This window comes from Nothobranchius furzeri, chromosome 5 (genome assembly GCF_043380555.1).
Source record: "Nothobranchius furzeri strain GRZ-AD chromosome 5, NfurGRZ-RIMD1, whole genome shotgun sequence".
Classification (NCBI taxonomy): Eukaryota; Metazoa; Chordata; class Actinopteri; order Cyprinodontiformes; family Nothobranchiidae; genus Nothobranchius; species Nothobranchius furzeri.
In genome coordinates this window covers 15882478-15896561 of record NC_091745.1, presented here as the reverse complement: position 1 = coordinate 15896561, position 14084 = coordinate 15882478, and the positions used below count along the sequence as shown (strand labels likewise).

At 45.1% G+C, this 14084-nt stretch overlaps 1 protein-coding gene across 1 annotated transcript in view; it reads right to left on the bottom strand.

Moving 5' to 3' along the window:
• The window catches only part of LOC107395130 (disintegrin and metalloproteinase domain-containing protein 11), a 50222-nt gene extending 39540 nt beyond the window's left edge, over positions 1 to 10682 (bottom strand). The window contains 5 exon segments of the mRNA XM_015974420.3: positions 4959 to 5025; positions 5389 to 5465; positions 9690 to 9862; positions 10358 to 10458; positions 10460 to 10682. Of these exon segments, the coding sequence (XP_015829906.3) occupies positions 4959 to 5025; positions 5389 to 5465; positions 9690 to 9862; positions 10358 to 10458; positions 10460 to 10545 (504 nt within the window). The 5' untranslated portion in view covers positions 10546 to 10682.
• Between the last annotated feature and the right edge of the window lie 3402 nt (positions 10683 to 14084).

Below are 14084 nucleotides of genomic sequence, written 5' to 3'. Positions count from 1 at the left end.
CCTTTCTGTTAGAGCTGAAGCTCAGATCACCAGAGACTACACAGGGACTGATGGGGACAGACACCTTTAGGTGCTGCTTGTTAAAAAAAACTTAACGATCACAGCTTCAATCGCAATGAAAAGCAAGTTATGTCCAAGATAAACGGAAGTCTGCGGCAGCGCAGAGACCGCCCCTATACCCCCTTTATGCCGCCATCACCTAATCTTTCATAAAAATCCCACGATTGCGCCACATTACCGCCACGGTCTGATCTTATAAACGACCTTTATCCACCCCAGGGAGCCGCGGCAAATCCCGTTTTGCAAATGCTATGGTCCTGTAAAAACAGCTTATATCTCAGGACGACTATATAAAATTCATTCAGAGTTTAAATGGATCACAAAAACAGTATTCAATTGACAATGGATGACGTCACACTAGTGTCTGCCTGCTTCCACCCAACGTGTCTCTCACTGAAAAAAAAGCAATCTTTTATATGGCACCTCTCAAGAAAAATCACGAGGCACTTCACAAAAACAAAAAATTAAAAATATAAAGAGTTTAAAAAGTGATTAAAAATATGTTTAAAATGAGAGAAAAAAATGTAGTTAAAGAATATAAGGAAAGGGAGAGAGAAAATGAATAAGAAAGAGGGAAATCGGATCCCAGGAAAGGGGGAATTGGTAAAAAGAGCAGAATAAGGAGAAGGTGGTGATGAAAGTCACACCAAAACCAGCCTGAACAGGTGAGTTTTCAGCTGCTTTTTAAAGGAGACCACTGAGTCCACTGATCTCAGGCTCAGGGGGAGAGAGGTCCAGAGTCTGGGGGCCACAGCAGCAAATGATCTGTCACCTTTGGTCTTTAGCCTGGTGCTGCACAACCAGTAGGCTTTGGTCACTGGACCTCCACTGGACCACCTGTAGATGGTTCAGGGAGGTTCTGCTCAGACACGTGAAAAGAGAGTTGCAGTAGTCTAAGCGTGAGGAGATGAAGGTGTGGAGAACAGTCTCAAGTTCAGAGCGGGACAGAATGGGACTCAGCTTAGCAATGTTCCTGAGATGGAAGAAGGAAGTGCGAACAAGAGGACTGACATGAGAATCCAGGGTGAGAGCTGGGTCAAAGGTCACACCAAGATTCCTGACAGAGGGTTTGGTGTGAGATGCAAGCTGATCAAGAGAGTCTCTGACTTTGGGAACCAGCTTGTCTGCGGCACAGATGAGGATCTCAGTCTTATCTTCATTCAGCTGTAGAAAGCTCCCAGCCATCCAGGTTTTGAAAGAGTCTAAGCAGGTGTGTAACAGCTGCAGCTTAGACATCTCATGGGGCTTAAAGGAGATGTACAGTTGGATGTCATCTGCATAAAAATGGTAGGAGATTCCTTTGAAGGAGCTCAGAATGTGCTGAAGAGGAAGCAGATAGAGGAGGAAGAGTAGAGGCCCCAACACAGAACCTTGTGGGACACCATGGGTGAGGAGGGTGGTGGAGGACCTAAACTTGGAGATGGCTAAAGAGAAGGAGCACTCAGAAAGATAAGAGGAGAACCACTCCAGAGCAGATCCTGATAGGCCTACCCAGTCTCTCAGCCCCTGCAGTAGCAGGTGATGGTTAACAGTGTCAAAGGCTGCAGTCAGGTCCAGCAGGACCAGAACCGAACAGTCCCCTGCATCACTGTGAGTCAGAAGGTCATTAGAGACCCTAAGAAGAGCTGTTTCAGTAGAATGAGTTCTACGAAAACCTGACTGGAAGCTATCATAGATGCTATGTTCATCAAGAGCAGCTGTGAGTTGTTTAGCCACAACCTTTTCCAAGATCTTGGAGATGAACGGAAGTTTAGAGTTGGGTCTGAAGCTGCTATGGAGAGAGACGTCAAGACTCGGTTTTTTAAGAAGCGGGTGGATTACAGCGTTCTTAAAGTAAGCAGGGACCTGACCAGAGACCAGAGAAGCATTAATTATAGAGAGCACACTGGGACCGATGGACTGAAAAGCACTTTTAAACAAAGATGAGGGTAAGATGTGGAGGGGGCATGCAGAGGTCTTCATAGAGTTAACTAGTTTGGTTAACTCAGGCAAAGAAACAGGAGCAAAGCTATCTAGGATGATGGGCCTGGTTGGAGTCGGGAGAGGCAGCGATAAGGCTGAAGGAGAGATGCTAGATCTAACCTTATTGACTTTGTCCACAAAGAAAGACAGAAAGTTCTCACAGTCTGTAACAGAGTGGATGGAGGCTGTAGGAGAGGCAGGAGAGACAATGCTGCTGATGGTGTTAAACAGCACCTTGGGGTTCCCTTTGCTCTGGGACACCAGGTTGGAGAAATAGGAAACCCTAGCGTCTCTGACTGCAGAGTTAAAGGATGTCAGAAGACCCTTTAGATGCCGCAGATGGACGTGGAGATGGGTTTTCTTCCACAAGTGGTAAATTTTTCTGCATTGTTGCTTCAGGCTGTGAATGCTGTCATTAACCCAGGGAGTAGGGTTCACTGCAGGAACTGATCTGGTTCTGACAGGACAGATGTTGTCCAGAAAGGAGAGGCAGTGCTCGTTAAACTGAGAAGTTAAGGAATCTGGGTCGTTATCAGAAGAACAGGGTGGATCCAAAGCAAAAGAAAAAATGCTAGCTGTGGTCTCATTAAGAAAACTAGAACTAACCATACGGCGAGCAGGAGGTGGGGATGCAGAAACTGACAAGTTAAAGAAAATGCAATGGTGATCTGAAATATAAAAGTCCTCAGGACAAACACTGTCAGCATTTAGACTCAGGGTAAAAACGAGGTCTAGAGTGTGCCCCCTGGTGTGTGTGGGGCCAGAAACATGCTGGGTAAAGCTGAAGGAGTCCATGAGGCTAGAGAAACTCATGGCAAAGTGGTCTGAGGGATCATCAACATGGATGTTAAAATCACCAACAAACACCAGACTTGACAGCTTCACAGTGGAGGATAGAAAGTCACTAAACTCCTGAAGGAAAGAACTGTTAGGACCAGGTGGACGATGGACCACAGCACAGTAGAACGGGTCCTTACGCCCGACTTTAATCAGCTGCAGTTTAATGGAAGCAAAGCAACCAGAGGTTGTAGAGCTACATGGAAGATGGTCTCTAAAAACAACAGCAAGGCCTCCACCAAAGCCAGGGCTGGCTAAGAAAAGAATAACCACTCGGGCAGAGTTCAGTCAGACCAGAATAATCAGATGTTTGCTGCCAAACTTCAGTCAGAAACAGAAAGAGAAGCTGTAGGAATGATGGATTTCTCTCAAATCCTCTCAGAGTGCAGAAGTTCATACTCCCAAAATTTTATTTTAGCTCAAAACCTTCTCTTTCAAACAGGAAGTGAAGGATCTTAACTCATCTTAGCTACACAAACACTGTAGAAACAAAGACCAGATCCTTCTCACCATTGCATCACATCACCACTGTTGATCTGGGTTTTTTGCTACACTTTTATTTTCACATTGTGTGATCAAAACTTTTTGAGTTTCTACATTAAAACTTCAGATTTATTTCTGCAGGGTTGCTCCTGTACTCCATTAGATATAACAACATATTGGAGCAGTCAACAAGGAGATTTAAACACCTTTTCACCCCTCACCCAACCCACTATCACGACCACAGTTTGACTGCGACCTACTTTTCCTGTGCTTCATTCACAGCAGGTGTGGGGAAAAACACGGATCAAGGTGTTTTCATTAAACCTGCGATTACATTGCCAACAGTTGGGTTGAAAAAGGAACTGTACGGAGACTCGGCTGCAGTTCAAGAACATGAGATGAGAAAGAAACCTGTAGCAACACAAGGTTACAGCTGTCAGAAGGAACCACCTAGAGAGGCGAGAAATGTCGCTTCATCGGGCTCAAATTAGACTCGACAGGGGTTCTGATGCTCACTGCGACTCAGACTGAAATGATGACGCAGTGGATCACTGTGGTGGTGTTCAGCCCTGAATCCATTGCACCTGCCCTGTCCTGCTGTCGCACCAGCATCCTGTGAGTCCAACGACCAGCTGAGCTACAATCTGGTCTGGCTGCATGTCCCCACTCTTAGCCCTGCTAGCCTCCTCTCTCTCTCCCACCTCCCACAAACACGCCCAAAAACTCTTCCTGCTTTTGTCTGACATTTTCCTCTTAATATCTCCTCCTGCAGCTCTGATCTTCCCTCTCTTATGGTCTTCTTTCATTCTCTTGGCTGCCAAGAGCTTAATGATACTGCTGAGCTGACTGGTTGCTATGGAAACAGGCCTGTGATTGGTCAGGAGGGCTGAAGAAGAGTTGGGCACGACTGTGGGTGGGTGCTTGAGGGGTATGGAGTGGTATGTTCAAAAATTTAAATATTAGGATTTAAAACAACATCCATCTCTCCTGATGAACAGAAAGCAAACACACTGGAGTACAGTCTGTCCAGCCACTCTCCTTTTTTGCTTTTTGGTGACTCTTGATGATGTGCACCACTTTTTTTTCTGTCCTGACTGTCTGAGAAAAACCTCGGCTGACTGCCAGGTGAGCCCACGTAGTGCAGACCAGCAGCATCAGAGTACAAGTCGCATAGCAGCCTATTTCTGAAGCAGAAAGCACACAATGCTCCTTCTATAAATAGATAAACCACGAGGATGAGATCAAACTCTGGAGAGATGAATAAAACTTCTAAAAATGACTTTAAAAGAGAAAAAATAAATCCACAAAAGGCATCTAATTTGTTTCAGAAATAGGGACAGAAACAACAGATATTAGATAGTCTTAAATTACCTCCTAAAGGGAGATCGGATAAATGAATGCACTCTGGACAAGTTGAGGATTTGATCTGACAAGTAAAACTTTTAATTGATCACTTGAAAAGGAACCAGAGCTTCTAGAGCCAGAGAGGTGCCTAAAACGCTGCAGCTCTGGTCATCCCATTAAAACGTTGCAGTATGTGCCAGAAAAACAAGATCACTCATCAACATTGTGTCATCAGCACATCGTGCATTCACGCCCCACGCAGAAAACCTTACCACAGCCTGAGAGGGTCTGCCATCGTCGTTAAAGTGCCGCTCCACATAATCTGAGGACAGCAGGTGACTAGAGGGAAAGCAGAGACATACATCTGTAAGAGGACATTTGTTCTGGAACCCCCCCCCCCCCTCACACACACACACGCACGCACGCACGCACGCACGCACGCACGCACACACACACACACACACACACACACACACACACACACACACACACCTGTTATCCACTGAGACTCAGAGAAATGATTAGCATGTGGTGTTATTAAAACACACGCCACACTGGTATTCCCCTATCTTGTCATGCAACATAACAGAGGCGCTAAGTGCACTTGCTCATGAGCAGAGAACATGCTAATGAGAACAGCTGCAGTGAATTAGCAGAGCTCGCTGACACACGCGTGAAGAGAAAAACAGCTCTGATACTAACTGGTTCAGCTCCAGGTCAAGAGTGAAGGTGCGTCCGAAGGCTTCCACCAGAAAGCAGCTCTGGGCCAAGTGAACAGGCTACAGATGGAAAAGAAAAGACAGATTGGACAGATTATAAGTTAAAGAGGAACAGTTTAGTTTGAGTGGGCCACTCCAATAAAGCCACAATAATCTTTATTAACTCCCACGAATAATTCGGCAGGATCGACGAGCTAAGACAGCATCCCAGTTGGTGAAATATTCTCCTGATTGATGAAGTCATTATTGATCAGCACTCGGGCAGCAACGGGTGAACAGAGTTACGGCTGTTTGATGTCCATCGTGACGGCGATGATGAAGGGGGTTTGACGGAAGAAAGGCAGAGAAAATGTGTCCTTGATGGATGGCGGCCAGCAGGGCCAGAAGACAGAAACCTACTACAGACCAAACATTATGTCTCCTCGGCAGCGCTGACTGCCAGCGTAGCTTTGATTTCAGTCTGGAGGAACCAGAGCACAGTGAATCACCAGACTTTTACATTGAGATGCATCACTAAGCAGAAATTACTCCCCCAGTGAGCACAAACAACACATTTCTCTCTACTGACCTGAAGGACTGTCAGCACTCTATAACAGGAGTGGGGAACCCTGATCCATCGAGGGCCGCTATCCAGCATATTTTTGTTTCAACCCTGAATCATCACCTGATTTCAACCAGCAGGTGATTAACGGGCTTCTGTAGAGCCTGATGAGCTGCTGAACAGGTGGGTCAACCACTGAATCAGAAGTGTTGGAGCAAAGACGTGCAGGATGCCGGCCCTCGAGGACCAGGGTTCTCCACTCCTGCTATAACGGGTCATGGTACACACTGGCTGCTTTTAGCCATACTTAGCATTTTACCAGCAACATGTTCATTTAGAGCCTCATAACATAAAAAATGGGTTGAGATTTGTAGTTCATGTCTGCCTTGGCTATAGCCAAATAACACGTGTAAAGATTGCCCTGTCGGACGGGAAATCTCGTAAGATCAAACGTGACTTTGAAGTAAACAAACATCGGAGCAAAGGTGCTCACTTTCGTCACCTTGCTTTCTGATTGGCTAAATATCTCATTCAATGGGCAGCATGTTTTTTTGACCTCGAAATACCGAGGCGATCCAACGCGTTTGATGAGCCCTATTTTATGATCGGAACCGTCCTGTCATCCTTTTGAGTGGTCCAGAGCGCTCATGACACGCCACACATGGTAGGATTGTCTGACCAGATTAAGGAGCGGGTCAGAAATCAGCATGATTATCCTGCTGTAAGAACTTTGCATTACTCCATAGCTTATCAGTCTTGATGAGCTCTACTTCACTGAACTGAGGCTGTTCAGGGCAGCTGTCCTGTAAGTAGTTTTCATTAAGTGTAGACAGCACCTTAAAATCACCCCAAAATCATGAAGTGGATCTGTTGTGAATTAGTGAATTCAAAGTGAGCAAACAGTGGAATAAAGTATGAAGCTTTTCTAACCCGTCATTGGTGGCTGTTTCATAAGAATCAGTCCAGTTATTGGTGGGTTTTGTCATTAATTTAGAATAATTCAAGCAAACATTTTGAGATGTTTATGTCATATAAACACTTTTAATATCAAAATAATAATTTCTGGTAATTGTATAATGTTTTATAAAGTCACAGATTAACGGAACTAATCTGGATTGCTTTTTAAACCACTCTGTGTGTGAAATATTCTTTCAAAAATGAAAATCACCTAAAACATTTCCTCCACCTCTCATGACAGAAGCTGAGAAGGTGACATGATTGTTGCTTTGTTCATTTGACTGATTAATACAGTAAAATACACCAAAGGCAGACATGAGCCACAAATTTGGCTTCATTTGACTAATTTTCTATTGGCTAAATATCTCATTACAACATTGCCAACTCCAGGTCGGGGGAGAGGTCCTACCTCAAGTGGAGGAGTTTAAGTATCTCGGGGTCTTGTTCACGAGTGAGGGTAGGAGGGATCAGGAGATCGACAGGCGGATTGGTTCGGCGTCTGCAGTGATGCGGACGCTGAGCCGATCTGTCGTGGTGAAGAGGGAGCTGAGCCAGAAAGCCAGGCTCTCGATTTATCGGTCGATCTACGTCCCAATCCTCACCTATGGTCATGAGCTTTGGGTAACGACCGAAAGAACGAGATCGCGGATACAAGCGGCCGAAATGAGTTTCCTCTGTAGGATGGCCGGGCTCAGCCTTAGAGATAGGGTGAGGAGCTCGGACATTTGGGAGGGACTCGGAGTAGAGCCGCTGCTCCTCCGGATCGAAAGGAGTCAGTTGAGGTGGTTTGGGCATCTGGTCAGGATGTCTCCTGGACGCCTCCCTGGGGAGGTGTTTCGGGCATGTCCTGCCGGCAGGAGGCCCCCGGGTCGACCCAGGACACGTTGGAGAGGTTACATCTCCAATCTGGTCCGGGAACACCTTGGGGTCCTGCCGGAGGAGCTGGTGGAGGGGGCCGGGGAGAGGACGGTCTGGAGCTCCCTAGTTGGGATGCTGCCCCCGCGACCCGGACCCGGATAAGCGGAGGAAGACGACGACGACATTACAACATTGAGCAAATTTAGTTCAGATCCACGTTATAATGAAATGTTTACGGAATGCTAAAGAAAGTGGTTTGTTCATTTGCAGACCAAAAATCAGAAAACGTTCTGATCTTAAAGCCTCCTACTTCTAAACATACCTTGAGTTTTTAGAAGACACGCTACAGCACATCTGGACTAGTGAGAGCGCAAAGCGTAACCATGCTCTTCATCGTTTTAATTATACATCACAGTGGTCATGTGACTGTAAGATGTTTTGTGCTTCCTCCTTACATCATCATCATCATCATCATCATCACCACCAGAGAGAATCAGAGCTGACTCTAAAGAAAAGGGGAGTGCTGAACCCTGTTGGACCAGCCCTTCTAACACAGGCCTGTTTCATATTTAATGGGGACACACTGCAGCACACTACTGAATAATGAAAAAGTCAAGACTCAGAGTGGTAACAGAATGTGACGTCGGAATATTTTGGACCGGGTCTGAGGAGATGATGGCGCACCGCGCTCTGATGGACTTTTCGTCGACTGCTGCTGAAGGCACAAGATGGGCGAGAAAGTTTTAGCCTGTTCGTCTGCAAAACATCTGATGGACCAAAGGAGGGATTTTATTGAAACACTCAGAAATTCTTCATTTGATGTACTCACTAACTTTTGGCATCTGTCCAATTCAAGATGGCTGACACAGCTAATGGAGCTTTGCAAACACAAAAATGCTCCAAGTGCTGAGCTAAAGTGTGGTGCTGTTGAGGCTTTTTCTCATCTCCCTCGAGGAAAAACAGATTTAGCTTAAAACTTCGACGAATTGTTGGAGCCAACCCAGTTAGCTGTTAGCTAAACATGCCATTCAATTGGTTTTTAATAAAACCATTGGAGGAACGTTCACCCTGATGTAGGACGGAGATACAAATGACTGTGACTTTGCTGTGATAGATGAGAGACTTTCACAAAACTGCATGCCAATAGATGCATACATGGACGTAATTTGGGGGGTGGGCAGGGGGGACATGTCCCCCCACTTTTTCCAAAGTCAAGTTTTGACCCCTGCACTTTTTACCATACAAAAACAATATTACGCTATATTAAATTGACACTGGTTGAGCTCTAGGACCAAGCAGAAAACAACCGTTTGTGTTGAAGCCAGTTTCCCATTAGAGCATACTGTAAAGATACCCCCCCCCCCCCTCTCCATGTGTCCCCCCACTTCTAAAGTGAAAATTACGTCCATGGATGCATATAAAATAAAACAATGTTGGGACAGAAAATAACGATGATTCTGTTTTAAAACTCTGGCATTTAACGTGGCGGCTGATTTGCTTTCCTTCCAGGAACTCTGGAACTTCAACCATCTACAATGGGTCAGCGGACGTTGATACCTGTTCACAGACGACCAAATAAAACAACTGAGCTGTAACATGAAGCCACTAAGTGGGTCAAAAATCCCAGCGTTGAAGCTGCTGCGAAGCACCACCCTGCACTAGGATTCCCGATCTGCAGATGTCAGCCGTGCAGGGCAGGTTGAGATGAGGATGTTATAGAGCAGAAAACTTTAAATGTGTGAAAACCAAGCAGTTCCTCATAGGTCCATCTGGGATGTTTTAAATGAGATCTAGGTCTCACCTAGTGGGAAGTTCCCTGGATCCTTGGGTATCCCTAGATGCCAAAACCAACCAGCTGGGTTGGGAATCCACAGATTAAAGGTACAATGAGCAGAACTGGGGATCTGTGAGAGGAAGAGGGAACTCACCGAGCTGTCCCTGCTGCTGTTCTTCGCCCTGGTATCTAAGTGCTCATGAGCCATTTCCTCCTCTGACTCGGTTCGCTGCACCAGTCTTTTTGGATAAGTAATCTCAGTCACAGCTTCCCCACTGTCCAGCCGGCCCGAGGGGAGAAACCAGTCCCACATGCCTCCATCTGCACCTGCACAGGGAAATCAGTGCACAATGCTTTAGGCGATAAAGTCTTGCACAACCCTTCATTTCTAGTTTTATTAAGCACACGATGATTTGGTGACCTAATTTAGCACTAATGGTGTTTAATCGGTTACTATTCTGAGATCTCTAATGGATATCATTAGTGTGTTTTGATGGGAATTATAATTAATGCCGTTATGTCACAGCTTCTGCCCATATGCGGCAGATTTTGGATCTATGGGCATTTAAAGTTATTTTTTTAGGTAATCTATTGGAAAAAGGTGCTATCATGGTGTCAACTGGATGCTTATGGGAGTGAGAGATCTTCAGGAGGAAATGTGTTGATGCAGCAAATCTACCGGCTGGTCAGGGAGTCGCTTGGCACCGAGATCCGGTAACAGTAAAACCAAGTGCAGCTCAAGAGATAAAAATGTTGATGCAAAGGAAAAGGGTGCTCCCGCTGTCCAGATCCCCCTTCCTCCCCCCTCTCCCCCTCGCTTACCTGAGACTGCAAGCCTCTCGCCCACTGCAGCGAAGACCATGAAGCACCACACCGGCAGCATGATCCTCACATATTCCCTCCGATCACAGCATCGAGAACCGCAAAACAGGCAGGCGTGGAGGTGGAAAAAGACCAGCACGCGCACAGCAGAGACGATGGCGAGGATCCGAGGTTAACCTGCTAAACATCTCTCATCTCTCCCACTTGTCTGCCTCTCAGCTCCGGACCAGAATGTGCATTTCAGAATGTTGAGAACTGGATCGATCCGGGCCTAGGGACAGATCGGGGACGGGAGAGCGCGCATCGCGGATGCATCGCTCCGCAGCGGCTGCGCGGGTCCGGCGTTCTGGGTGTATGGAGGAAGTTGTGTGTGTGTGTGTGTGTGTGTGTGTGTGTGTGTGTGTGTGTGTGTGTGTGTGTGTGTGTGTGTGTGTGTGTGTGTGTGGTATATGCGGAAACGGAGGGATGGGAAAGCAGTCTGCGGTGAGGAGGAGACGTGGGGCCGCGGTACCCTCCCTCATCCCGAGCATTCTCCTCCTCCCGTTGCCATGCAGCTCTGCAGGGAGGAGAGGATGCGACAGATCGGCTGGAACATAGGGACCAGCGGGAACAAGTTCCTTCATTCGGCTGTAACATAAGGTCTGCAGAGGATAAAGGTGTGTCCCGACCCAGGTCCAGCCAAAGCCACCCGTGTTTCTGGAAGGATGTGTTAGCTGTATGCCTTTTAGATATTTGTCACATAAAACAAAGATCATCTGATTTGATGAACATTAGCGGATGTATGGGGTGCCAATGAGTTATATTTAGCCATGCCAACAAGTTTATTCATTGTAATTCAGGACTCTGTCTACATAAGAAAAAACATAATGTGATTTAGTTTCTTTGGCTATCTGTTGAAATGTAAATATAAATGTGATTGTTTATGAATTTGGTGGTAAAATCGCACGTGCCTGTTTAAAAATGAGCCATTTATCAATGTTTCTGTATGAGCGCTTTTCCTAAAGGACTCTGTGGTGTTAAATAGGTATCTTGCATTGTTTCACTGCATGATTTTGGAAGCAATATAAAGAAGTTTCTGCTAAACTTGACCCCGGAGTGGATCAAGGTGGAGAACAAACCCAGACTGGAACACTGATGAATGCTTGAACAAATTCATTCAATCTCACCATCAACAAGGACTCAGAGATGTTAGACGTATCCTAACTCTGTTTTCATTGAAGTCTAAACCACAACACTTACATTAGGCCTAACTTACAATTTTAAATTGTATTCTAAATATCTATACTTAATATGTGATCCTTTAATTATATGAATTTAAAATTGGCACCCCAGAGACATTTGACAATTATATTGTTTTAGATTTAAAAATGTAAATCAAAAACTCTCAATTCCCAAATTGTAAGAATTATAACATACTGATGTGAGATTTCTAAATTAGATTTAGGTACCCTTAGACAAGCGAACCACATTGGAGCCCCTAAACACATGATTTTAAACATTATTTTGGTGTGAAACATACACGACATTCATAAGACTTAAAGGCATCAACAGATGTGCATTTCTGGGAATTGTTAAAGGGCTTTTGTTCCAGAAAGAATATTCACAGCAGGAAAAACATTCAGGAACTCAAATCTGCATTTAAAAAAAAGTCCAAAAGCTCGAGAGTCCCAGGCACGTTAACGTGTTAGAGTCAAAAGTTTGAGACCTGGGGAGGGGGGTGTATTTACTTTACTACATGTTAAAACCCATTTTAATGCTTGTTTATATCTGATACTGTTACAATCAGAAGGTCTGATGAAGCTGCTAAAGCTGAAAACACACAGGTGACCTGGGGTGCACTGACAGAGGTGAGGCCTGCTGAACATAGGCGCTACCGGCCCCTCTGACCAGCACCAGCAGGCAAGGCAAGTGTCTTGCCCAAGGACACAACAGCAGCCTTCTCTGGATGGAGCCAAGATTGAACCTGCAACTTTCCGATTACTGGACAACCTGCTCTACCTCCTGAACTACTGCTTTAACTAGTATTTTTCTGATTTAAGTCGCTTAAACAACATTTTTGGGATCATTGCAGAGTTACGAATCCCAGTCCTGTTGTGCTGGAGCTGGAGTTAGCATGAAATTCCTGACGTCCCTGCAGGATCACTTAGTTTCAATGCACCAGTGAAACTATTGATTAGCTCGTGACAGGAAGCCATACATGAAGATGAATGTTCTCAGAACCTGCAGAGCTCCATGCGTCGCAGCCCTCCAAACATGCTGCATTTCTGCCTCACCCCACTAATGGAGGTCTATAGGCATCGCCTGCCCCCACTGAATATTTAATTTACCCCCCTCAGAGACCAAAGATGGAGCAAAAAGAGGGAGGGGTGAGAACTATTCAGCATAGAGGAACAGCTATGCTATCTTCCTTCCTAAGAAGGTTGTTGGGATATTTCAGCTCTCAGATTCAACACTTTTTTTTTACGGGTATTTTTGCTGATAATTTTATTTAAAACATCAATAACGTCACGACTTTCCTCTTCACATATTTGGATTTGGGCCCCATAACAGTTCGTTGTGTCCTACGTGGAATCAAACCTTTTATATAGATAGTTTACACAAATATAACTAGTTTTATATCAAAATAGAAACAAGCTAAATGAGGCTTCATGCTGCTCAGCAGCTGAAAACCTCAAATTTTACTCATCAAAACAACCCATAAAAACACCCTCTTGTCTGTTGACACCAAATGATAAATAAATCTACATTTTGTTTAAATGTAAACACTTGTGAGATATTTAGACTTTGTATTATTTTTAGGTACGGGGTTTTCACTCCTTTATAAAATCCCACAGTGGATGTTTAAGTGGAGCACCACCCTCTGGTGTGCACAGAGCTGCATCACACCTTCTGTACCATCAAACTGAGGACAGCAGCACAGAATGTAAAACTTTATTTTTTGAAAGAAAAATGTAAATTAAGCTGCATTAAAACAAAACTGATCAGTTATCGCTTCTCACCGTAATCACTGTGGATCACAGTCTCCTGATTTCACCGTTACAAGAGTCTGTTGGGGTTAAATGAGTTGCTTTGGACTGGTTTAAGTCCTATTTGGCCAAGAGGTCGTTTTGTGTATCATTAGGTGGCTTCACGTCATCTCGCTTGCCTCTCATATGAGGGGTTCCTCAAGGATCGGTGCTGGGCCCTTTGTTCTTCTCTCTTTATTTGCTACCTCTGGGTTCTATTTTTACGAAACATGGATGTTCTTTTCATCTATATGCAGACGACACCCAGGTTTATATTCCCATTAAACGTGGCCTACCCAATTCTTTAGATCCTCTTCTAAACTGCCTCGATGAGGTTAAAACCCGGATGTCTGCTAATTTTTTACATTTTAATAATGACAGGAATGAGGTCATGCTTTTTAGTCCTAGTGCGGGGGTCGGCAACCCGCGGCTCTGGAGCCTCATGCGGCTCTTCCATCCATCTGATGTGGCTCTCTGTGCTTGTAAAATAACGACTGGATATTTAAATAAAATGCTTTATATTTCACTGCATTAATTTTATATCTGCATGCCAATTCTAAATGTAAAGATTGTCTGCGTGAACCTGAACAGGTCCAACCCGGTCTTACTGTGAGACCGGGTTGACGCGTCACGCTTGTGCGTAATCATAGGAGCTTTCTGAGCTGAAGAGAATGTGAGATTCTGGGCTTCTCCTCAGACGGCTCCTGGATGTGTCGCCACAT